We start from the raw sequence: 24730 nt of genomic DNA, 5'->3' as shown, positions 1-24730 counted from the left end.
CACAGACCTGGATCGCGTGCAGCACTTAAGTTATACTGGCTATTTCTGGTCCTCTAGATGTGTTCATTTCATCACTTGTGCCAAATGGGGAGAGGGGGAAATTTTTAGATGATCTTAGCTCTTTGAGGTTATAGTATTGAGTACTGACAAAAGTCTCGTCTTTCCCAACCCCCGTCAGCTAGAATCTTTGAAGCACTGCATTAGGCTCGGCTTGGAAGGGCACCGGACTTCCATGGTCAGCCTGACAAATCCACACCGGTAAACCATGCCTTGGCTTCCACAGCAGGAAGGGATTGGGCAGGTGGAAAAAACAGTGCTCTCAGAATGGAAAAACTTGAGTTCACGTTCAAATTCTACCTCTAAACTGCATAGATTAGGCAAATCACATTGTTATTAATGGATGTGTTTATATCATAAATATAACTTCTGTGTCTTCTGGGACTGAAAATTATAAATATTTTCCCATGTTTCAAACTTTTCATAATAATTTTTTTTTTTTTTTGAGACAGAGTCTCACTCTGTTGCCCAGGCTAGAGTGAGTGCTGTGGCATCAGCCTAGCTCACAGCAACCTCAAACTCCTGAGCTCAAGGGATCCTCCTGTCTCAGCCTCCCGAGTAGCTGGGACTACAGGCATGCACCACCATGCCCGGCTAATTTTTTCTGTATATATTTTTAGCTGTCCATATAATTTCTTTCTATTTTTAGTAGAGATGGGGTCTTGCTCTTGCTCAGGCTGGTCTCGAACTCCTGAGCTCAAATGATCCGCCCACCTCGGCCTCCCAGAGTGCTAGGATTACAGGCGTGAGCCACCACGCCCGGCCCATAATAATTTTTAATGGCTGTGTAATATTAAGTGGATAGTCCATATTTTATTATATGCTTTCTTCTAACTAGACAATAATTAGACATATGGATTGTTTCCAAATTTTCACAATTGTACACAATGCTGTGATAAGCAGCTTTTCCTAGGTATTGGTTTATTTCTTTAAAAGAGACTCTCAGAAGTTGAGCATTTTTATGGTTTAACATAAAATACCAAATTGCTTTCCCAAAGGGTTGTACTGATTTACAATGCAACTAGTGATATATATAGACGCAGTTCCACTGCAGCCTCAGTGGGACTGGATATTAACTTGGGGGATTGTAACTTATTAGGTAAAAAAAAAAAGATACACCATTATTTTAATTTGTACTTCTTCAATCACTGGTGTGGTTAAACATATTTCATGTGTGTTTATAGCATACTATACATTTTTGGAAGTTTTTCTACACATAAGCTTTAGCTATTATTACTTATAGGATAATAATGCTTCCCCCCCACCACAGTTTATGAGCTTACTATAATACACATGTTATTAACCCTCGCTCTCTCACATTTACTGCAAGTATTTTTTTTAATCTACTATTTTTCTTCTTGTTTTGATATATTTTATAAGACACATGGAAATGTTACCTATTTATATAAACATTTGTCAATCTTTTCCTTTGTAATTTCTTCAATGACTTTTAAGATTAAACTTAAACTTCTCCAACCCAGAGACATGTGAATATTGGGTTTTACCCTCTTTTAGTTTGACTTTTAAATATTTACCTCTTTAATCCATCTGGAATTTATTTTAGCATATGGTATGAGATGAAGTCTGAATCAGAGGTTGAAAACTAAAATTCCTCTAGGGGCCAGGCAGCGAGGTGTAGGAGTAAGGCTGGCTCGGTATAAAGGACGAGGTGGAGACCAGTGAGTGACAGAGCATGGGTTCCATTCGAAGGCGGCAGGGCTTGTTCCTGCAGGAATTTTAGTCTTCTGATTTTCTAACGGAAGCCATAAACCTATAGTGCTATGCAAAATCGTCCAATTTTAAAATAGTGGGCCAACAGTACAGGCTAAAAAATCTTCCCTGTTCATCGACCACATCCATCCCATGGAATGCCACTTTGCCGCCTCTGGCGTAAGCTAATGCTTTTTCAAGTTATTCCAACAACGTTTATTGACTAAGCCTCCCCTTCCCCATTAATTTGTGAATCCTCCTTCTTCAAATAATAAACTTTTACACATAACTGGTAGTATTTCTAGGCAATTTTACTTCATTAATCTGCTTGACTCCTATTCTCTTTTAACTATTATAGATTTATGATATATTAATAACTTTAAAGATGACTCCCCTTTCATTATTCTTCTCTTTGGAATTTCTTCTATACATTTATCTGTTTATTATTCCAGATGAAGTCCTAAAACAATCAATCAAATTTCTTCAATTCCCTTTAGGATTCCACTCGGCATTCCATTAAACCTACAAATGGACATATTTAGAGTATTTTACCTTCTCATCTAGGGACATGTTATATTTCCTAATTATTCATGTCCTGTTTTATAGCTCTCAATAAAATTTTGCAGCATTGTCACATAGGTCACATGTAGTTCTCATTAAAATGATATTTTAATTTTTATCGATTTTTTTTGACTAGGACATTTTTCATTAGATTTCATAAGTGGTTACTGCAGATACATGGGAAATCTATTGACTTCTGAAAAGCTATCTTATACCTGTTATAAGTTCTGAATTCTTAGTAAGTAAAATAGTTTTCAATTAATGTTTTTGTGTTTTCTAGGAATATAAACACATACTACACAAATAATGATAACTTTGTCTCAGCCTCTTGTTTCCATCTCATGCCCTACATTGGCCAAAGCTTCTAAAACAGTGCTAACTGTACATACCCCATATATTATAGCAGTTTTAAAGAGAATTCTTCTAAGATTTAACCAGGAAACATAATATTGTCTTTTGACTAGAAATCGATGTTCTCTATTATGCCAAGTTTCTTTTTTATCTTTCGTTTTCAATATTTTTATGACTTACTATTATCCACAGAAGCATTTTCATCAGTTATTGAACACAAAAGACAGATCTGAGCATAGAGCATTCAAAAAGTACTGGATGCACGCAAAATAAGTGTGAACCAGACATACCTGTTGGGATCCTACCTCTGTCTCTGTGTGACTTGAACACAACTCCCTGCCTAATCTGGAAAATGGAAGTAATAATTTTGACTGAATGAGTTGGCTATGAGAATTAAAAGGAGTTAATACAAATAAATTGTGCTTAGTGTAGGACTTGGCACCCAGGAAAAGCTCCAAAGATTTCACTTTCTTCTTCCACCACTTAAAAGAAAGAGGTAATGGTGGTACAAACAACATCCCAAATGCAAACTTTCCAAGGAATAGCTTGCATTTATAGGCTTGAGAAAATTCAGACTCTGTTTGTGAAAAATACCACCTTAGTCTTCTGCTTTAGCACATAGGGCTTTTTCTTGCTTTTCCAAAATTATACAGTCCATCTCTTGCACCCTGCATGGACTCTTTTGGCCTATGATACAAATGAAAATAAAAAATCAGGCTGACATGTAATATGAACCAGGAATGAAACAAACTGGACTTCTTTTAGCCCAGAACATGAGCATTGCTCAGATAAAGGCATGAACAAGCAGCTACTCAAACTGAAACCAGATGTTCCAAGGTTTCTGGCTTACAATTTTTTATAACCCTTCATATAACACTCATTGTCCTGTCATTTCAACAGAAGGTCCTCTGCTCTGTTTAAGCAGCCAGAAACCAGCCCAAACCTCTGTCAAATTTGCCATCACTAAACCTTTGCTTGATTGTAAAGGAACCCTTTCCCCAAGTAGAGATCCTTGGTACATACTCTTTGGCCAGAGAAGTGCCAGGGAGTGACAATGTACAAACCTTGCAGTGTCACTGGAGCACAGCCTGAAATGTATTCCTACTGTAATAGGAAAGGAAACTTGGGGGTACTAGGAAAGGGGGTACTGACTTGGGAGGGACCCAGGAATGAAAGTCAGTGTAGGGGATGGGCGCGGTGGCTCACGCTTGTAATCCTAGCACTCTGGGAGGCTGAGAGGGGAGGATCACTTGAGCCCAGGAGTTTGAGGTTGTAGTGAGCTAGAGTATGAAGACCCCACTGCTCTCTAAGCAGGGTGACAGAGGGAGGGAGAGAGGAAGGAAGGAAGGAAAGAAGGAAGAGAGAGGAGAGAGAGAGAGAGGGAAAGAGAGAGGAGGAGAGAAAAGAAAAGAAAAGAAAGCCAGTGTGGACAGAGCACGGATTCTTCAGTCAGACTGGCCTAGATTCAAATCCTCCTGGCTTTGCTCTTACTATTGTGTGACTGTGGGCAAGTTTGTTAATTTCTCTGAACCCCGTTTCTTCATCTATATAAAGGAAATAATAGTTGTTCTTGCTTCCTGGGAAGTTTGTTTGTTCTTCTCCTGCAAACTATAGGTTAGGTAATGCCTGTATAACACTTAGCACAGTCCTGGGGCCCTGTGAGAACTCAAAAATGTTAGTGACTATTATTGCCAATAACAATAGCAAACACTCATATAGCACCTATTATGTACCAGGCATTGTTCTCAGTATTTTACAAATATTAATGCATTTTAGCTTCATGATTACCTTTATGAGGTGAGTACTAATGTTATTGCCATTTTTCAGATGAGGAAACTGAAGCGCTGATGGGTTATCTGTCTTGGCCAAGGTCATACTGCTCATAAGTGGCAGAGACTGCATTCCAGCCAGGCCATCTGGCTTTAAATCCATTCCCTAACCCCCAGGGGGCCTTTCTCTTCACTGTCACATTGTGCGGTATTAGAATCAGTGCTGCCCCCAGGTTGCCTTTACACAGAAGGGAACATGGGCCATTCAGGCCCTGTGTGGCTTACCTGTGAGGCAATGCGTTTCTAGAAAGCACTGCTGGCCCTGAGATCAGTGTGAACCCTGCCCTTATCCCACTCCCCTCCACCTTCAAGCTTGACCTTTTTCTGTCTTCACTGCCCTCTGCCCTGCTGCCCCAGGGAGAAGCCTCCCTGCCCCTTTCCAGGGCTCCTTCTGCCTTCGCCCCCCAGTCCGTGCCTCCCCCTCTCCCATTAATCCCTCCCTCTCTCCTGGGCCTCCAGTCTTCTCCCCTGGCTCCTTTCCCACAGCTGACAACACATTCAAGGCTCCCCACCTTACGTAAACCCTTCCTCGAACCTGCCTCCTCCTCAGGTTACTCCCATCTGTCTCCTTCCCTGCTCTGTCTAGAAGGAGTGGTTTCCACTCCACGCCTCTCACTCAGCCCTGCACTCGCAGTGACCTTGCTTCCGCCTGCACCAGGGGGCGGAAACTCTCCCACCAAGGGTGCCAATGACCTCCTAATGACCAATTCCAGCAGCTTCTTTGTAACCCTCCCCCCCTAACTTTTCTCTAAGGTCGGTCTCTGCACGTCTTCCCCTGCCCGCCCTCTGAATGGTGGGCCCCCTGCTCGACTCCCCGCTTCTCAGCGTACACATCTCCGCAGGCACCCTGCTCACACCCGCGCCCTCTCACACCCACAGTGATGGTGCCCACTGTGCCTGTCTCCGGGTCTGAGCCATCCCCCAGTCTGCCCACTGGTAACTGCCAACAACCAGCATCCACTTGGAAATTCTATTAGCAGCTCAAATCTCATGTGAATTTACCATCTCCCTCCTTCCTTCTCCCAGCAAACCCACTTCCCCTCATTTCCTAACTTGTTTAACGATATCACCATCCATCCATTCTCTGCGTAAACTCATAAACTTCCTGCCTCTCCCTTATAGCTAAAATATAAGCAGTCAAGAAAACCAGCCTCTAATGTACTGAAATGCCTCTGCTCCTTTTTACAAAGACGGTGGCATTTGCTCCAGTTCAGACCCCCTTCTCTCATCTAACCCTGCTGGCTACAGAAACAGTTTTCCAATCAGCCTCCCTGTCTCAGTCTGAGAATCCAACCCACTTGTATATCCCATTGCCAAAGAGATCTATTTAAGACCCAACTCATGCTACATCTTTGCTTAAAAACCCTCCTGTGCTCCCTACTGCCTTCAAAACCAGACTTCCAAGCTGGCCTACGAAGTCCGTCCTAGGCTGGTCTGACCAAATTTTCCAGGCTCTCCTCCGGGCACCACCCCCTCATGTGTTTTCCTCCCACTCCCAGTCTCCTGGACACACCAGGCACTCTCGCACAAAGACAGAAGTGGGAGAGAACATGAGGCGAAACAGACAGGCCTGGATTCAAGTTCTGGCTCCTTCGCTGACTGTGTATTTAACTTCTGCCTGGTCATTTAAGACTCTGATCTTCACTTTCACCTAGGGGAAAAATACCTACTTTGTATGCCTGGTGTAAGGGTTCGAAATAGTTTATGTATAACATCTAGGATAAGATAATACTTAGATACAGTACGCATTGAATAAACTGTAGCTATTAATAGTATTAATTTTGCCAAGTAGTTCCAGAGAGATAGGGAAGAGTTTATAAAAATTGAAAAGCCCTAAAACTAGCATGGGACAGTTGATAAGTTCCCTGTGGAATCTGAAGGAGGTCAAATTTATAAGAACAAATAACAGTTTAGTGCCTTGGAATGTTCTGGAACCCACCTTTCCATTTTAGAGCTGCAGCAGTACCAGCAAAGAAAGATCGCAGGACTTGAACCAGTTTGAGCTGCTCTGCCCCTGAATTTAGCAGCTCTGGAACACGTAAACTTCCCAGGGCAGAAGAACGTTCCTCAGCCAGGTGCCCACTGTGTCCTGGATTGGCATCTGTGTCTTCTCTCCTTCGACACTGCCCATAAGAGGTTCATGCCCTAACCCCCAGTGCGGCTGTATTTGGAGAGGGGGCCTATCAGGAGATAATAAGGTTAAGTGAGGTCCTAAGGTGGGGCCTTAATCTGATAGGACTGCTGTCCTTATTAGAAGAGATCTCTCTTCCTCTGCACACGCACAAAGAAAAGGCCACCTGAGGACAAAGCAAGAAGGTGCCATCTGTAAGCCAGGAGGAGAGGCCCCACCAGAAGCTAACCCTGCCGACACCTTAATCTTAGATGTCCAGTCTCCAGAACTGTGAGAAATAAATTTCTGTTTTAAGCCACCCAGTCTGTGGTATTTTGTTACGGCAGCCCTAGCAGACTAACACACTCCTTTTTCTTCTTCTTCTTTTTTTAGGTAATTTTTTCAAGGTTCCCACTTCTGCTCTGGCCCCAAGCTGCTAACACTATTTGTACATGGCTTTGCAGCTCACTAAGCATTTTTCTCCCAGTAAGTCCTTTCTGCCTTACTGCCTTCTCCTACATCCCTGGCAGAGAGAGGCACTCCTGTCTACTCCCACGGAAGCTCACGCAGACCTGTCTGTTGGCACAGACCACATTACATTGGAATTACGTATGAAAGGGTCTGTCCTCCCAATTGATTGTAGGCTCTTTGAGGGCAAAGCTTCTATTTTATTCATTACTAAATCTCTGGCACTTAGCAAAGATGTTCAGTAAATGTTGAATAATTAAGAGATATTTAAAAACACACTGAGTACCTACCATGAATCATATGCTTTCGTATTATTGTTAGACCCTCTAAAGAAGGTTTGATTCCTAAATTACAGGTGAGTTAGGTGAAGCTAAGACTTATCTAAAGTCCCACATCTCATAAACAGAGCAGCCTGAATTCAAACCCAGGTCTGGCTGACTCCAAAGCCTTTGCCCTTTCTTTAGCCCACACCACCTCTTTGTTCACAACTCTGCCTCCAACGGCACTTCTGCCTCCGACAACCTCAGCTAGCTACCACCACAGCCAATTCCAGCAGAGATCCACATGTCAACTGCAGCTAGGTTATTCCCGCGAGGGTGGCACAGAACAGGAGGCCCCACGTTTAATTATGTCCCACATATCGGCGGTGCTATAAAGGGAAAGAAAGAAGACAACACCACGTGAGAACCCTCTCAGAGCTGCTGTTCTGTCAGTAGAAAAGCCAGCTGGCAAGATGGGCATGAGCGACTGCCTTTAGCAACTGACAGAGAAAAAAAGGGCTATAAGAAAATAAAAATTTAATCATCAGTTGTAAAAATGAAACTATGACTGATACATTATCCTCTATCAGAAACTCCATCTGGATGGAGGGTGGGAGCAGGGGTTCCTTCTGCAGGAGTGAGCACCAGGTCAGAGATGCTGTTTTCAGCAAGGAAGACGAGCTGGCTGCAGGCGCACTGCCAGCACCCGTGGGCCTGGGAGGTGTGGACACCATAACCTCTCAGACCCCGTCCGCCTGTACAGTGAGAGTGTATAAGGACACACATGGATGTCACCACTCTAGATGCCTGGATTTAGACCTGGTCACTAGATGTAAGAGAAAGAGCTCTGCGTTGGACTGCTACTCCAGCCCTGCTGCTTCCTGTGTATGAGATCTTGGCAAGGAGCACGGGATCTCTGAGCCCTAACTTCTTTGTTGATAACACGGAAATACACATAATCCAGCTCCCCAGTTGTTTGGGAACTGATAATGTACTCTAGACAGTACCTGGCATAGAATCCGTGCTCAGCCGACAGATTGCTATGAGTATGATCCTGGCTCTGCCACTTGGTGGCTGTATGACCCTGGACAAGGTGTGCGACTTTTCTAATCCTCAGTTTTCTCATCTTTAAAAGTGTGAGAATTAAATAAATAAAAGGCCCGTGAAGGTTCCTTGCATTATGTATCTCAAAGTGGCAAAAACATAAACCACCATGAAACCGAGGCTCACGGTGGCTCGGATAGAGGAAGATGGCTGAGGTGCTGAAGTGAAGGAGTCTAAAAGCATCTGGACTCTTGCTATGGAACCTTCCACCAGCACAGTCTGCCAGCCCCCACCCAGCTCTCCGACCCTCATGATCTCTTTTGCCAGTTGCATGTCTTCACTCACCCCTAAAATGGACCATTCCTCACACCTTTTCTCTTCCTGCTTTAGTCTCTTCCCTTAGGAAAAGTCATGTTAACCCCTGGGGTTTGCAAGTAATCTTCATGGGTCACCATACACTCAAATCTGCTCGTTCATCTACATTTACAAGGCCTCCATCCCGGCCCAGGCCAGCATCAGCCCCTGCCTACACTCCTACCTGGTTTCCCAGCTCCTATAACTGGAGCAAACTTTTAAATATGTACATCAGATGAAGTGAACCAAAGTCCTGCAATGGCTTTCTCTTCACCTTAGGATAAATTAAAAAAAAACAAAGCTCTTCACATGCCATGTTAACACCCTATATAGTTTGGCTCCGGGCCACCTCTCCAGCCTTACCTGATACATTCGGCCCTTGGATCCCCACACTCCATGATGTGACCAGCTTAAAGTTACTTGAACACATCCAGCTTTTTCCTACCCCAGGGCCTTTGCATGTGCTCTTTCCTCTGTTTGGTATATTCTTCCTCCAAACATTCATCTGAACAACTCCTATTCATACTCCTGCCCCAACAATCCAAATTATGCCTCTTATTTATTTCTCTAGAGCACCGGCTTTTCTTTACCACAATGCATATTTACCACTTACTATTATGTATCGCTACATAATGATTGCACTTAAACTTGAGAATCTATCTGAAACCATCTCAAACACGTCTATGAACATGAGGACAGAGCGCATGGCTATTTTCCACACTACTGACACTGAATGTCTGCTCAGGATGTGGCACACAAAAGGCAGTGGACACTGGTTGAATAAATAAGCAGATAGTGTCTAGGTCTGTCTGCCACCTGGTGTCTACCGCTCTAGACTTATTCCTCCTGTCTGTCCTTAAAGCATCAGGCAAGGGGCCTTGAGGCTTAATGAAAAAAGGCCTTGGTGCTTTGGATGGTGTAAAAAGACTGAACCAAGCCATTTTCCCTCTTCCTCAGTGAGATGGGCAGCTTCTCCTTTTTCTCAGCTTCACTCACCCTAACTTACTAGCCCATGAGGACCTCAAGGTCAAGCACCATGTCTGCCTCCTGGCTGTACCCAGGCCCAGGCCCGGGTCTGGCACAAGGTGAGCAGGCTCTCAGCTGGTATTTGACTCCAGGAAGCCTGTGGCAGACACTGCTGGTTGCCCACCCCACATTAACTTCCCTTCTTCCTGAGAGAACCCTAATTTTGTTTAGGGTGCCATAGTGGCAAGCTAAAAACATCCACTTCTTCAGACTTCTCACAGCTCTGAGTGTCCAAGTGACACAGTTCTGCCAAAGAAATGTAAGCTTTCTTCTTTTTCCTGCTTTATATGCAGACTCGAGTCTGGGAGCCGCCGCAGCCACCTTATGGCCACGAGGTGGCAAGCACGAAAACGACAGCCCAGAGCGAGGATGGCAGAGCACAGGTGGATGAGTCTGGTCCCTGATGCCACTACAGAACTGCTGAGCCCTAGATGGACACGCCCTAGACTAAGCATGTGCAAGAGGACATCAAAACTCTACTTAAATGCCACTCTACGAGGGATTTTGGTATTTGCACACTAAACACATTTGTAAGCCTTTCCCACAGAGAGACAAGGTTTCATTTCTTGGCACCTGTGATGTCCTTGGGCTACTTTTTGTTCTTTTCTGCCCTGGTGGTTCTAGGTAGAGAATTCAGAATGTTCAGCAGTCCAAGATAAGACCCCAAGGGGAGTGGAGGAGGTGGGGGTGGGGGCAGTGGGAAGCCCTGCCCTGGGGTGGGTAGAGGCAGCTGCCGCGGGGCTGGTCTCCGCGTCTGCAGATGGAGCACTCCGATATTCCTAGCTCTCTTCCTCTGAACAGATTTCTGGCCGCAGTCCGTCTCCAGTGTGCTGACTTGAGCTCTCCCTCGGCCTACAATTTTATTTCACTTATACCAGATTGCTCCAAATAAATCACTGCATCAGGGAGAGGTGAATTCACGGGGCACTTTTCCAAAGAAGTGTTTTCCATTAGAAATTTCACAGAGTGCTACCAATGTCATTTACAAGAAGGTTAATTTATTACCAAGAGGCCTTGATTCTTCATTGCTGTATTTACATCTTATAGTATAATTTAGAGGAAGGGGAGATGGGGAGTAATGGGGAAGGAGTTTATTAAAAAACTGAAAATCATTCCCCAATCACTTTTCTTCGTTTCTTCTTTGAGGTAGTGCAGGGTTTTACACAAATTGCAGTATGTAGTGTCAGAGATTTTTCTCTCCAGATCCTTCCAAATGCACTCAGAAGCTAATGCCCAATCAAAGCAAGGGAAATGAAGACATGGGCCAGTGCGGTGGTCTTTGGCAAAGGATGAAGAACCCAATTTTGATGACGCTGGAAGATAGAAACTTAGATGAAACTATCTAGGCATACCCAGGGAAAAGAGGAATGGACTATAGGGGAAGCAAACGAAAAACACCACTAGTGCTGCTGAACAAGTCTTTCTGTCCTTCCTGGATCTCTCTTCTCCACACAGCTAGACAAGCCCTCACCCTCCTCCAGCCCTCATGACACTTTGACTAGTGACTCCAGGAATGACATTTCTTGCTCTTTTCCTTGGCTTAGAAGCACTTACTATATAATAAATCTTTCATCTTCTTTAATCTAGATCATGAACTACTTTTGCCAGAAACCGTGTCATACCTTCTCTGTATCTCTAGTTTGGGAAAGAGCAAGGGTGCGATATTTGTTCATAACAGAAAGCAAAGATGAAGAAAGGAGGGAGGGATAGAAGGAAGGAAGGAAGGAACTAAATATGCTTCCAGTCCTTATACATAGAACAGACTGGTTTACAATGGCTGCCTGGCCATACAAAAGGACTCTTGTTTTCAATTTCAATAATCAGGAAGACCACAGCATGTTTCTCATAAAAATTCCGAGTCTCTATATTTTCTATCAGTGATTCTCATTTCTTTTCTTGAGTTTCTAAGTCCACTGCAGGGTACCTCTGTTATTTTCCAGCTTGGCTCACATTGCCACAATGTCAGGTTGATCTGTGCTTTTACGCTTCAGCTTCAACCAAAATGAAAAGATAAGATGCTATCTGGAGACCCAAAATACTGCCATGCTAAATTGTTAGGACTTTGGGTTGCAAGCAATGCATACAAAGGTATTTTTATTTTTAAAGTTTTAGATGCTGTGATATTTTCTTCATGGTCTTCTTAACGATTTCTTAAGAAAACTTCCAGGGTTGATGTAAGATGGTTACTTATAATTGGAGGCAAGTTAACAAGGGGGAAATCATATTCCATACAGCACAAGTAGAAACAAAATATTTAATGGTAACCATGACAAATGAGACACAGTGGCATAGTGGGGACAGTGTGATGAGATGTGGTGACCAAGTTTCCATCCTAACTTTGCCCTTAACTTTGGACTAACTCTCTGAGCCTCAATTTCTTCATCTGTAAAGTTAAGATCAAAGTACCTATCGTCTAAGGTTCTTGTGAGGATTAAGTTGTACACAAAAGAGCTAAGCATGGCCTCTCAACACATGGTAGGTGCTCTTTAAATGTCTGTTAATGAATGAGTAGATGGAAAACAGAAGTAACTGTAATACCCAAAATGGGGGGTTGATTTTGGGAAGAAAGTAAATTTTTCAAGAAGGAAGGTCATCAGTTTTGGAGTGAAAAAGATGCAAATTCATGTCCTAGCTTTTCTTTTACCATCCCTGAACCTCTTTCCTCATCTGCAATGGGGCAGGGGTGAGAATAAAAATAAGAACAATCACTCATGGAGTTACTGCACTCCTTACAGGGTGTGTGTGAGAATGCTTTGTAACCTGCAATGGGTGGATTATAGTTTAGCTAGTGGCACACGTCACCCTACCACATTCAACACCTGGGGCCAGCAAGGCTGCCCACCTCCACGGAGCCAGGACCCAAAGCAGTACCTTCAAATTCTGGATCTCCACACATGGGGGAAAGACCGCTGTTTTTGGAAAGAGCTTCCAGGTTTTATTCTAAAACTTGCTTGGTTTCAGTAGGGGGTGTGTATATGCTCGTGTGTGTGTGTGTGTGTGTGTGTGTGTAAATGTATCTAATTTAGTGGGAGATCTGTCAACATCAGGTCTCTGTGTGTATATATTTGTGTATACAGTTTGTAAAGTGCTTTTAGATTTTTTTAAGGCAAAAGATAAACTCATTTAAATTAAAATCATCAGCTGGATTGCATTAAATGGAGGGAAAAGCAAAAACATACAAAACATAGCCATTTGTTAAATTAAACACAATTATTTCTCCTGTTACTTAATTACAAACAGGCATAAATACTCTGGATTCTGACAACTCAGATCTTCTTAAATTCTAGATCTGCATTTCGCCATGTAATGAAGGGAGGGTCATATTCCAATTTGTGTGTTAAGCAAACCTGAGAGTTACAATTGTATATCGGGATCATAATGACTTCACTAAAACAAGACCTAAACTTTTAATTAACCTGCCAAGACAAATTACAGCTCATAGCTCACAGGTAATGATCACAGACATCTGAGACTCAATGCCAAGGACTCTTGGGGAAAGAGGGATTAATAGCAACATCAGAATCAGTCTGTTTTTGTATTAAAGAAAAAAAAACAGTATTCATTAAACAATCACTGTAGCTCGAAGGGAGACGGACAGGTCAGAAAGGCAGCAAGAGAAAGGTGGAAGGAGACACAGGATGGGAGAGAATATTAACAGCTTCCATTTATCAAGTGCTTACGGTAGCCCAAAGCCTGTGCTAGCACTTTATATTTCTCTGTCTAATCTTCACAACAGGGACTGAAAAGTACTATTATTATTCCAGGCAAGAGGAGTGAGGCTCAGAGAGGTGACATGACTGTCCCTGGCTGCACAGCTAACACGGGGCGGTGAGGGAAGGAGGCAATGGAAGTAGCTGTCACGAAGCATCTGTTTTCAGAGCTTCTGTGGCAGCCCACCAGCATCAGGGTCACCTGGGCTCTACCGCAGGCCCACGGAGTCAAAAATGCTGGAGAAGAGGCCCAGGAATCTGAATTTTTACCTAGCTTCCCAGGGGATTCCTTTACTCAACCATGTTTAAGAATGATCCACAACCTGCGGCCTCAAGGCCACATGTGTGGCCTTGAGGGTGGCCTCTCGACCGAATCCAAACTTCACAGGACAAATCCCTTTATTATTAAAAGGATTTCTTCTATAAAATTTGGATTTAGTCAAAAGGCTGCACTCAAGGACCCAGGAGGCCACATATGGCCCCAAGACCACAGGTTCCCCACCCCTCTGGCTCTAAAAGCCATTATAGGGTTAAAGGAAAATGAAGACAGGTTTCATCATTTAGGTGAGAATGGAGAAACCACAGGGAAAAGCAAAACCATCTCCCTAATCATGATAAAACAGGCTAGCAAGCTCTGACAAGCCAGGAATTGGCAAAGGTACCTCACTGTACCTACATTTTATTTCTCTAACATGCGTATCCTAATTAAAAGTAGCTTTCTTTTGGGGTTTGTATTAATATCCGTTCATATTTATGCTCAGTTATTAAAAATAAATAAGCCTGATTGTAAAAGCTCTTAGTTCTATGCAAGCACCATACTTCACGCTTCTTTGTGAACCGTGCTTCAGAGAAATCAGGCTGTGAGACCATGAAGCTGTAACTCGGGCACCACCGTGACTTGATAATCACATCCTTCAGCTGAAGCCACCGTGTCCAGAAAGAGAAAAAACCAGGGACTGCAGCCTTGCAAACCCTGCCGAGTGACAGCCACATTGAGGGTGAGGGCCAGACCTGGGCCTCCAGTGACAGGGAATGGCTGCCCTGTCAGCCTTGATTATCACCAGTGACCATCGAGCTGTAGCCTCACATCCCAGAATCCTGAGAAATCGAAGTGACTTGTGCAAGGTTGAAACACAACTTCGTGGTAGAGAGTCAGAACCGAGCATACTTCCCACTTCCCCTCCCAACAAGGCATTCGGGGAGAAAGCCCAGACCGCGGCCACCGACAGTCCTGCCGAGGGGAGCTCACTGCCTTCCTCGCTGAGAGACACCAGGCCCTGGGCACTGGGCTGCGCCTTGGCAGGTGGAGAAGACCATGCCGACGTCCCTGCCTCCAGGTTCTGAGTCCAGCGGCTCGGACAGACACCTCCGAATCAAGGGTAGCACTGAGGCTGCTTCCTGCGTCACACCTGGCTGCCGATGCCCCCCACCGCCTTCATTTTGCCGAGAGGGTGGAATGCTGAGGCCACATTTACAGCAGAAGCTTATTACTCATGCCCTGTATCTAATGGGAACGTGTTCTCTGCTTCAACACTGAGGGCAAAATTTCAAATAAGAAGTTAAATAGCCTGAAATTGACTCTTACTGTTTCGAAGTAAGAACCAGGGTCTTGTAAGAGTTTTGGAAACCTAGAAACCAGATTCAGAGATTTTTAATAAATTCCATTTTTTCCAAGTGATAGGGACTCCCAGCCAATGAGTGAGACAGAGAGTTTTCAGGTGAACTCGAAGCCACACAGAACTTCTCATTGAGCAGAAACCCCATTCCCAGGTGTTCTGATGAATGGAGTTAAGTTTTTCTGTAAGTTTTATTTTCCTGTAGGGTATTTTACCTCTAGGCTGTGTCACAGTGCTTCCAATATAAACTCAGAAAAAATGTTTTCTGTCCTGAATCACCTACACTGTCATGTCCTAAAACACACCGTGGCAATCTAAGGAGCAGAGAAATTCTATGAAACGTGTTGGTAAAGAAGAAGAATTCTTTAAATAGGGGGCCAGACTACCCGACCCCCACAAGCTTTCGAGGTGGCCGAGGGGCCCGCTCTGACCTGAGAGCTAAGGCCCCCTCCATCGCGAGGGACACGGAAGGTGCCAGCACTGGTTTCGCACAGCAGGGCTCACTCTTTCTCAGAGATTAGGACATCTCTGTTCTCAGCTAAACCCCAGTCTTCGTCCAGCCCTTCGCACCGCTATCCTCACTTTCTCGTCAAGCCTTTGTCTTCTTTTCTCTTCTGCCAGGGGTTATTGGCTCCCAGACAAAACAAACCAAAACAAAAAACTCAAGCAACCAATCAGTGCGTTGAACCAAGTGAGACTCTAAAGGCAAACAGGTGGGACGGAAGTGCCAAGAAGAGACACGTTGCCTGCATGTGGCTTGTCATGCAGGACTGCTGTCTCATTGTCAGTGCCACCCCTAGTCTCCAGACGCGCCACACACCCAGCTGCTGTGCCAGGCGCCAGGCTGCAGCCAGCACAGGAGGATGGTGGGCGACAGCCTGGGCTCAGGAGCCAGCCCAGAGTGGCCTTCCTGACCCTCCTGTGGCTCCCGACCTGCATCTCCAGCCGGCCCCTCTGCAGCAGGCCCAGCCAGGAGGCCTCGTGCCAGGTCCCAGGGGCATCCGCAGCTCTGACATTCCCTTGTCGCTGTCAGCCCCTAGAATCCCCAAGGAGCCTCCCACCCGAACAGACAACACCCCACTTCCTTACCGATGGCAGTGGTGAGAAAGGAAACCACTTCGGACTCCTTCCCGTCATTGTAGAAAGCCAAGTGCCAGATTCCTGAATCCAAATACTGGATGAAGCCGGTCTCATGGCTGGAGGGGGGGACCACTCCCCGAGACTGGCGCTGGGGTCCCTCCAGGCTCCGTGCCTCCTGGGCCAGGAGCCTCCTTCCATCCAGAAGCTCCACAAAATCAAACTAAAGGACAAAGAAAGCACAGTTAGCAGTGGGTCTGCTCCGCCACACGCCAAGTTCCTTCTTCTGGCTTCTCCTGGGAAGGACACAGGGAAACACAAATCGAGGGTGGTACGAGAGGCTAAAGCTGCAGGAAGGCTGATCAAACTTCTCCCCAGGCCCCAGGTTTTCATGGTAGTAGTCCTCTAATTCTCTTGTCAGTGTGGCATAAGTAGTGGATTATTTTTTAGTTTCATTTTAATTTTTGCTGTATGGGTGGACGAGTTTGTACCAGGACAACCATGCTTTTCAGTGGTGGGCACATGATTAAAAACCCAGCCACTTCATGCTCCTTTGAACTCTGTGCAAGGAATGACAGGAATCTTGAGGAGCTAGGGCTGGAATTGGAGCCCTGGATGGACTAGAATGCCAGTTGCGTGCAAATGAAAATTTGATTTATATCTACATTTCTTTTGTCAATGGTCCTTTCTAAGCGCTCCAGTTTCAGGGAACAAATTTAGGGGGACTAACCTGGATCAGCTCAAAACTCTATCAATACTTACATGCTGTGTCAAATACAATTGCCAATTGATTGGAGACTGCTTGTGTGAGGCTCCAGAAGCCAGTCACACGGTGCTAACAACAGGTAGGTGGTTAAGTCCTACCAGCCTCCTAGCAAGCAAATTGAGTAGTTATCTAGCTAGCTAGCTTTAAAAATGCAAACCGACAAGACAGCTATTTATCTCATGTAAAACTATCTGGAGATATGAAGTCCGGGACACGGCAGTTCTGAGTCAACAGGGCCCAGGCCCCTCTATTATTCTGTGACTCCCTCCAGAGCCGATGTATCATCTAGCTTTTAACTAAAATCTTAAGTGTTAAATAACCATCGGGACTAGGAAGACCGCATTTGGCCTGGGAAAGCCCAAAGGATGCCTGTGATTTATATTCCTCCAATTCTAGACCTTGGAGGACCTTGGACAAGTCTCTGATAAACTGGACCAGTCATAGCTGGTAAAGAACAATCATCCTGGACGAATTTTTTCCAGTGTTTCTGGTGTGCATGTGTCTGAGTAAATGTGCGACCCCGAAGGGGAGAGAAGGACGCACACGGCCAGGGAAGTGACATTTCCTCCCGGCCTGAGCTGCACCGGCTGCCTTGTGTTTTTCTTTATTCTTCACAACAGCCCTGCATCATGGGTATTGTTACCAGCATCTTATAGATCAGGAAACTTGCTTGGAGAGAAGTAATGAAGCCAGGGGTACATACATAGCTGATAACAAGGTTCAAACTCAGGTCTGCCTGACTCCAAAGTGCATGCTTTTTTCTCTAGATCACATTTCCAGGATAATTTAACTTAGGAGATTAGGTAATAGCAGAAAGGCCATTAAGAGATTTCCTAGAATTCCTCCCTCTTAAAAAGCCCCAGGGATATCTTACTCATCTGAAAGGTAGGGTCTGAGGGGGGTAAATGGACGAAGCGGCTATAAAATACATGCACTTCCCCCTTCAGTTTCAAGGATCCAGACTGGGCTTCTTGACCCTGGGTTACGAGCCCATGAAGATCAACAGGGTATGTGGGGGTTGTGGTTACCTGTGTATGTGAAGGAGGAAGGCCTTTTCTGCCATAAATGCCAACCAGAGCTGCCTTTCCCAGTGACACATTGAATTTCAGATGCACAGGATGGTCTATGAACACTTGAGATCTCCAGAAAGTGCCAGGAGGAATCTTCTGTGATGCTCGTCTTCCCACATCGATTTCTCCAGAGTCTATAAAACTGTCCTCTGGAAAGAAACTACTGGGCTTTCCTACCAAGACACAGGGAAGGGGAGACAAAAGCATCCCAGTTAGCCACACGTGAAGCAAGGAATCAGAGCATCTGAACACCCAGGACTCTCCTCAGCCTCGAACTCCTCTCTACGATGTTCTGCTGCCAGCATCCCTCCTTCCCCCACGGAGGAGTAAGAAAGTCCAGAACTTTTTTCTCCAGCGATGCTCAAATTGTTCTGCTAAAAATACGCATTCTTCCAAAGCAGTATGGGTCCTCCCCAAGGGCCATCTGTTTACTGCATAATTCCACAGCTTGTTAAGATATATTTTGATCCTAAAAATAATCATTTGCAGTCACATGAGAGTAACTCTGTGCTTTTGTGTGTGTGTCAAGGGGAACATGGTGAAATAGAAAGGATGGGGGAACGAGGTGGTGTTGTTAGGTTTCCAACTCGGGATGGTTCCCCCAGCAGTGGGAGGTGTGACTTGAGTGGAGTGGGGTATTTTAAAAGTTTACTAGTTTGTATATATACTGGATGCCAAATTCTGAGGCCAAGATATGTGGATGGAGGTTTGTGTTTGGGGCAGAGTTACGGGTTGGGGAAGATAAGGGAGAGGGTACTTCTGAAGGGAGGAACAATCTCTGCAAAATGCTTGCCTTTGGATGAGGGTGAATATCATTTTTGTGCTAATGTGAGTAAAGATGAGAGAATTTCTCAAGTTCCTACACAAAGTCTATGCCAAACTTAGAAATTCAACCCAGGTTCCCAACCCTGAGCCCAGCATGCATGCAGGGGATCAGGAGTAAGGTCTCTTGGCCATTTCTGTCACCAGTCAGGAGAGTGACAGCTTTGCAGGGGCAACGCAAGTGCCAGGAAGGAGGGCTGCTTATCGAACTTCCTCTATTTAGTAATTAAATGCTCACATGTGAAAAACTGAAACCCTAACTTCCTGCCAGACATCAGCCTTCTGAAGAGTTGGAAGGGAGCTGGAGGAAACTCTAGGGATGGTAGGAGACCACCTTTAGGACACTGAAAATCCAAAGTCAAGTCAACAGACTATATTTTATTTGTCATTACAAAGGACTCCCAGGGTATCTTAGTTCCAAGGCTTGTGTGCTGTTAGAGATGTTCGAAGAGACAGTTTAGAGAACAAGAATTCATTTGTAAAGAAAACACATTTTGGAACTTTTTATAAAAAGCATTTGGGGAATAAGAAATTAAAATGTCTTTTTTCCTCTAGCTTTGTAAGACTCCTTACAAAGCACATTTGATGCTGCAATGGAGCCTGGCAGGGCATTGTTATAGTCATAAAATATTTTACTGTTTTAAATAATAAAATTCAATTTAAATGTTAAACTTCTCCATATGTTATCATTCCCGTATAAACACCTGGGCAGAAACATCAGGTCTTTAGCTTCAAACCGTTAAATGTTATTTTAATTAAAAATATGCCAACAAAAAAAATTTAAAACGCACACTATCAATACAAGTACCACTAGTAGTCTGTCATTAGCATGGGAAAGAGTTTGCATTTAATTCCTTTATGGAAGGAGTGTGTCCCAGACTTTTACCTTCAAGATACAGACACACAAACCACCACACTGTGATTCACAAAGTTCAAAGACAGAAGCCAAATTCACAAAGCATTATACTGGGAGAGAATTATTCACATTCTTTCTTATCTGCTTTTTGGGTTACCAATATCACAATTCTTCTAAATCCCAAGTAGAAATAGTATACCTACAGCTTTTAATTCTACTAGGGAGGCAGAATTAAGAGGGAGTATGAAACAAAAGCAGACGAGTTCTGAGCTTCTTACTCCTAAAAACTGCAAAGAAATAAGTGCAATACTGCTAATTCCTAGGCCTCATTTCCTTTGTGAGTAGGTGGGAGTCAGAGCTGATGCGATTTGAGAATTGTCTGCATTCAAATAATTCCTATGTTCTGAAAATCAATAATGGAAAACTGCTCCCCCATTTTAGCATGCTGCTGGAGAACCCTGCATAGTTCACTTTCTCCCCCAGTGAGCGTATTTTTAGGAGCCAGCTATTGTATCAGCTGGGTTCTATAGCCTTGTAGGTAGAGGCTAAGCCCAGAGGTCTGCAGGTCCTCAGAGGCATAAATAAGTTGGCTCTTACCCCATAGGAGGTGATAAAAGGGGACTTTTTTTCCCCCCCAGCACTCTAGTGTTTCCCCTAGGTGGGCTGGATGGGAGGTAAAAGATTGTCTTGGGTGGGTATACCATGAAATAAAAATAATAACTTCTGGTCTAGGGCATATCCTCCCCTCCACCAGGAACTCAAGAGCCTCTGGTTGCCAGGGGTCTCCACACCCCAGCCACAGGGCTTCGTTGGGGGCTCTCGAGGGGAAAGAGCTAGCAGCCCACTGCTCACCTTTACCTGATGGGGAAGAGTCACGAGAGAGCTATGCTGAGGGTTGGCAGAGTGAAATACCTTCCTCCTTTCTTGCCTTTTGAAAACGCTATTGCTTTCTACTTTGTAGATCCTATTAATATGAGAGTCTTTGTCCTTAATTCTAAGTACCAGGCTGTGAGCACTAGGATATAAAATATCCCCCTGTGAAACAAAACCTACCCACGGTGGAGTGATGAGGGAGGGCAGAGGGTAGAGGCAACTGGAGGAGGAAAGTCCTGTGTATAAAGTTCTTCTTATCCCTACCTACATTCTGGAAATTAATAACAATAATAATAATATTAACAATACACATTAGTGGTAGAAATAGTGATAGAAGTAGAGGAAGTAGTATTAGGTGTAGTATTAGCTACCATTTAATGAGCTCCAACCACACTGGCAGCACCTTCACATGTATCAATTCGTTAATTCTCACAAGACTAAAATCTATATACTAAGGCTCAAAATGCTTAAAAAAACATTTAGACGCTGGACACAGTGCCTCATGCCTATAATCCGAGCATTTTGGGAGGCCAAGGTGAGAGAATCACTTAAGGTCATGAGTTTGAGCCTGGCCTGGGCAACATATTCTACAAAAACAAATTAAGAAAAAAAAAAAAAAAAAAGAAACCTTGTAGAGATGAAGCCACTTGGGTTCTCTCTTTATTTACTAGAATATGGCTTCTGAGAGCTCTAAGTTGAATGACTAATTAAAACTCTATAAAGACATTCTCAGTGGTGGTGGGGTGCACTGACCCTTTTAAAGAGCAGGAGTCCAGTGGCAGGCTAAATATCAAAGCTAAACAAGCTAGATCCAAGGCCCATTTAAGAATTTTCTGTAATGCACAATTCACTATTGTGAGGATGTGGAAACAACCCAAGTGTCCGTCAATTCATGAGTGGATTAATAAAATTTGGTATATGTATACAATGGAATATTATTCAATTATAAGAAACAATGGTGATATAGCACCTCTTATATTTTCCTGGATAGAGCTTGAGCCCATCCTCCAAAGTGAGGTATCACAAGAATGAAAGAATAGGCTCTACATGTACTCACCATCAAACTGGCACTGACTGATCAACACCATGGGGCTGACACGGTAGTAATATTCTTCAGGGATTGGGTATTCTTCAGGGGGTGGGTAAACTCACAACTAATGGACGCAGTGAGCATTGTGGGGGGGGGGAAAGGCACGCCTCAAATCATGGTTTGGGTGTGGCAAAGTCATAACATGTAACCAAAATGTTTGTACCCCCATAATATCCTGAAATAAATTAAAAAAAAAACCAAAAAGAATTTCCTGTTACCCTAGGGTACAAGAGGTTGATCATTTTTATGAATTGGAACTTGAAAACAGGTCCCAAAGTTAAAGGGCAACAGTCAGGGTCTCAAAACATTCATGAGAAGGATACTATACCATCACTGGGGGCCCCCAGAGGCTTAACAAATAGTATGAAGAGCTCAGTTTAGCATTAGGGCTCCCCAAGAGCATGAATAGGTTTCACAGGGCAGATTCCACCAGAGACAGTCCTTTGCTTTGTAAAGCTAGACAGATTTAGGCTTCCCACAGCAATGCTGTGCAAATATGCAATCATATCTACAAAAGAAATTTCTCAACAAATTGCTGAAATGATTGGATAGCTCAGTCAAATAAGCAAGATTTGGAAGAACTGAAATTCCATGTACTTCCCAATCACAGTCTTTACTTTCCTGAACTGAGACGTATCTATATAGGTTCTAAACTCCTAATCAACTAACATTCTCCCCCGACCTCCACCTTTTTGGTTCTTTGCAGTGCAATAACTTGCACAAAGAATCCTTTAGTTTCCTTAGCAACTGTTTGAAATTTATTTGGTTATCAAAATAAGCTGTTCCATTTTGGAGAGTCCAGCTGAGCCTGCGCACGGCAATTTGCATGGTTCAAACTGATGGGCAATTCTGATTTCACTGCAGAAAGAAGAAAATGCTATCCCTAGCCTACCAATCCAACCATCAGAAATGCCTGTTTCCTCAGTGCTTTTTTTCCCCATTCCCCATTAATGCATAACACAAGTTCTTGTGGCTTTATTTTGAAAGGCTGCTGTATTTGGTTTCTGTCCCATGACAGCCCTGAAATGGTTACAGCCATTTTGAAAATATAGTACGAATTGCAGTTTGTTGTTATTCTCAAAGACATGGTGAACATTTACAATACTGGGGTTATCATATATTTAATTTGCATTATATAATTAAACAAATCTGTCTCCTTTAAAATATTCAAAAATACCCTAAACCTTAGCAGGATCTCTAGAGGAAATGTTAATTAGTCTGGATTTGGGGGAATTTAATAACTTTAAATAAGGGATAGCTTGGAATTTGAGTGGACAAGGAGGGAACTAATATTTGTTGAGTGCTTCTTCGCCTTAGGCTTTGAAAGGATAGGTATTATCATCCCTGTTCCACAGATTAGGAGGCCAAAGGAGATGTAGTAACTGGCATGAGTTAACACAGCCAATACAAGATGGGGTCAGGTCCAAAAACTGTCTGGTTCCAAGACCCATTTTTCTTCTTTCTGTCATACTACTCTTCTTCCCCCATCGTTGCAGAGCAGAGACTCTAATCTTAATTCTGGAATCAGCTCTCTTCTCAAATACCCTTAGATGGGACAAGAAATATATACTCACATCAGAGTTAAAGACTTTCTCCACTGAGATATGTCTAAGGAACTACATTTTTAACATCACAATTAAAAACATAAACTGAGTAGACATTGCTATGGACAGGGCAAAAGAAATTGAGAAACATGTGGTCTCACAGAAACTATAGGAACCTTTGTCCTCTGATTTTCCAGACTGATGTATTTTTCGTCACAGTAATTGCTTTTGATGCTGACCACTTCCCAGCACTGCACTGCATTGAAGGGGTTTGTAAACAGGATTTCCATTTGCATCAGTAATGACAGATAATCCCTTTAAGCAAAAATACTCCAATTAAAATAAACCAATAAACTGCTCCAATTTTATTTTGACTCTTATCTGTACCTCCTGCTCCTTGGGAAAAACAAAACAAAACCTAAACAGCCCACAAACTAATTTCATTAGAGTGGGAGATTTCAGATAGATCCAACTCCTGTTTAAAGAAGGTTTGATAGAGATCGTGGAGGGAAGAAAATACATTTTGCTAAATGAGATCCTTCACCATTTCCTTGAGGGTTGAGTATACTTTAAATCTGCATTCGCACATGCTGATCTAAGGCAGCCCTCACTTTATGGTATCAACCTGGCATCTGACACGATAGACTGACATGGGCACCACACGCCAACAAGCAGGACCATGGACAGGGCCAACTTGAAAAAAAATTAGGAAGCGCTGTCCAGTTATATGATGATTCTGTTACTAATTCCATACACACAACTTACAAACAAGAATGTACCTTAGAGAGAATCTAGCTCAATATCCTCCTTTTGAAGAGGAGGAAACCGATGCCCAGAAAGTCTGTTCAAGGGATTTGCTTAAGGCCACCCCACAGGTCAGTGGCAGCAGCTAGATGTGTGCTTAGGGACTCTGACTCTCAACCCAGAGCTCCTCCCATGGCCCCATTCATGATACTTCCCTCCATATCCTACTAAGGGGCAAATAAAGTATAAATTATTCAATGTTTTAGGGCTGAAAATCTCTGCAAAGGGGAGGACTGGCTTGCCCTGGAAAATATGGGGTAGGGGTTCTGGCTTGGCTCTGTAGAAATGCCCCCAGTCCCCACCTGCCTTAAAGATGACCACAGGCCAAGAGTTGACTTTGGCCTTCAGGATCATCATTTCAGAGGTCATGAGTAGACACTATGACCAAACACATGCCACCCTGCTAACCAAACCGACTGCTGGAAGGCAAATTCTCTTAAGGACAGAGAAGCTCAAATGCCATAACCCTGAACTTAGCTGAGAGGAAAGAAGATGGAAGCAGTGAGGGTTAGAGGAAGCTATAGCCACTTTGATGACTGAGGGGACACCAGAGAGATAAAGCAGGCCATAGCAGATGCAGGAGAAGGAATGGGTACATTGCCCAGAATGACAACCAGGCTGGCCTCTTAGCTCTGATATCTTTCCTGGTCCAATTTTTGTGAGTCTGTGCCATTCTTTTGGCTACAGTGAAAGGATTTGTGTCCATGGCATATCAGAAAGACCTCTAAGACA

The 24730-nt window shown here is 43.8% G+C and overlaps 1 protein-coding gene across 1 annotated transcript in view; it reads right to left on the bottom strand.

Annotated features, from left to right (window-relative positions):
- The window catches only part of TENM4 (teneurin transmembrane protein 4), a 431057-nt gene that overhangs the window by 162439 nt on the left and 243888 nt on the right, over positions 1–24730 (bottom strand). Inside the window, exons 8-9 of the mRNA XM_069469155.1 lie at positions 17968–18182; positions 16186–16396 (exon numbers count right to left, since the gene is read on the bottom strand). Coding sequence (XP_069325256.1) covers positions 16186–16396; positions 17968–18182 — 426 coding nt within the window. The remainder of the gene's footprint in view (positions 1–16185; positions 16397–17967; positions 18183–24730) is intronic.

This window comes from Eulemur rufifrons, chromosome 6, assembly GCF_041146395.1.
Source record: "Eulemur rufifrons isolate Redbay chromosome 6, OSU_ERuf_1, whole genome shotgun sequence".
NCBI classification, from domain to species: Eukaryota; Metazoa; Chordata; class Mammalia; order Primates; family Lemuridae; genus Eulemur; species Eulemur rufifrons.
The sequence above is the reverse complement of the archived record's forward strand: the minus strand, read 5'-3'. Positions and strand labels throughout refer to the sequence as shown.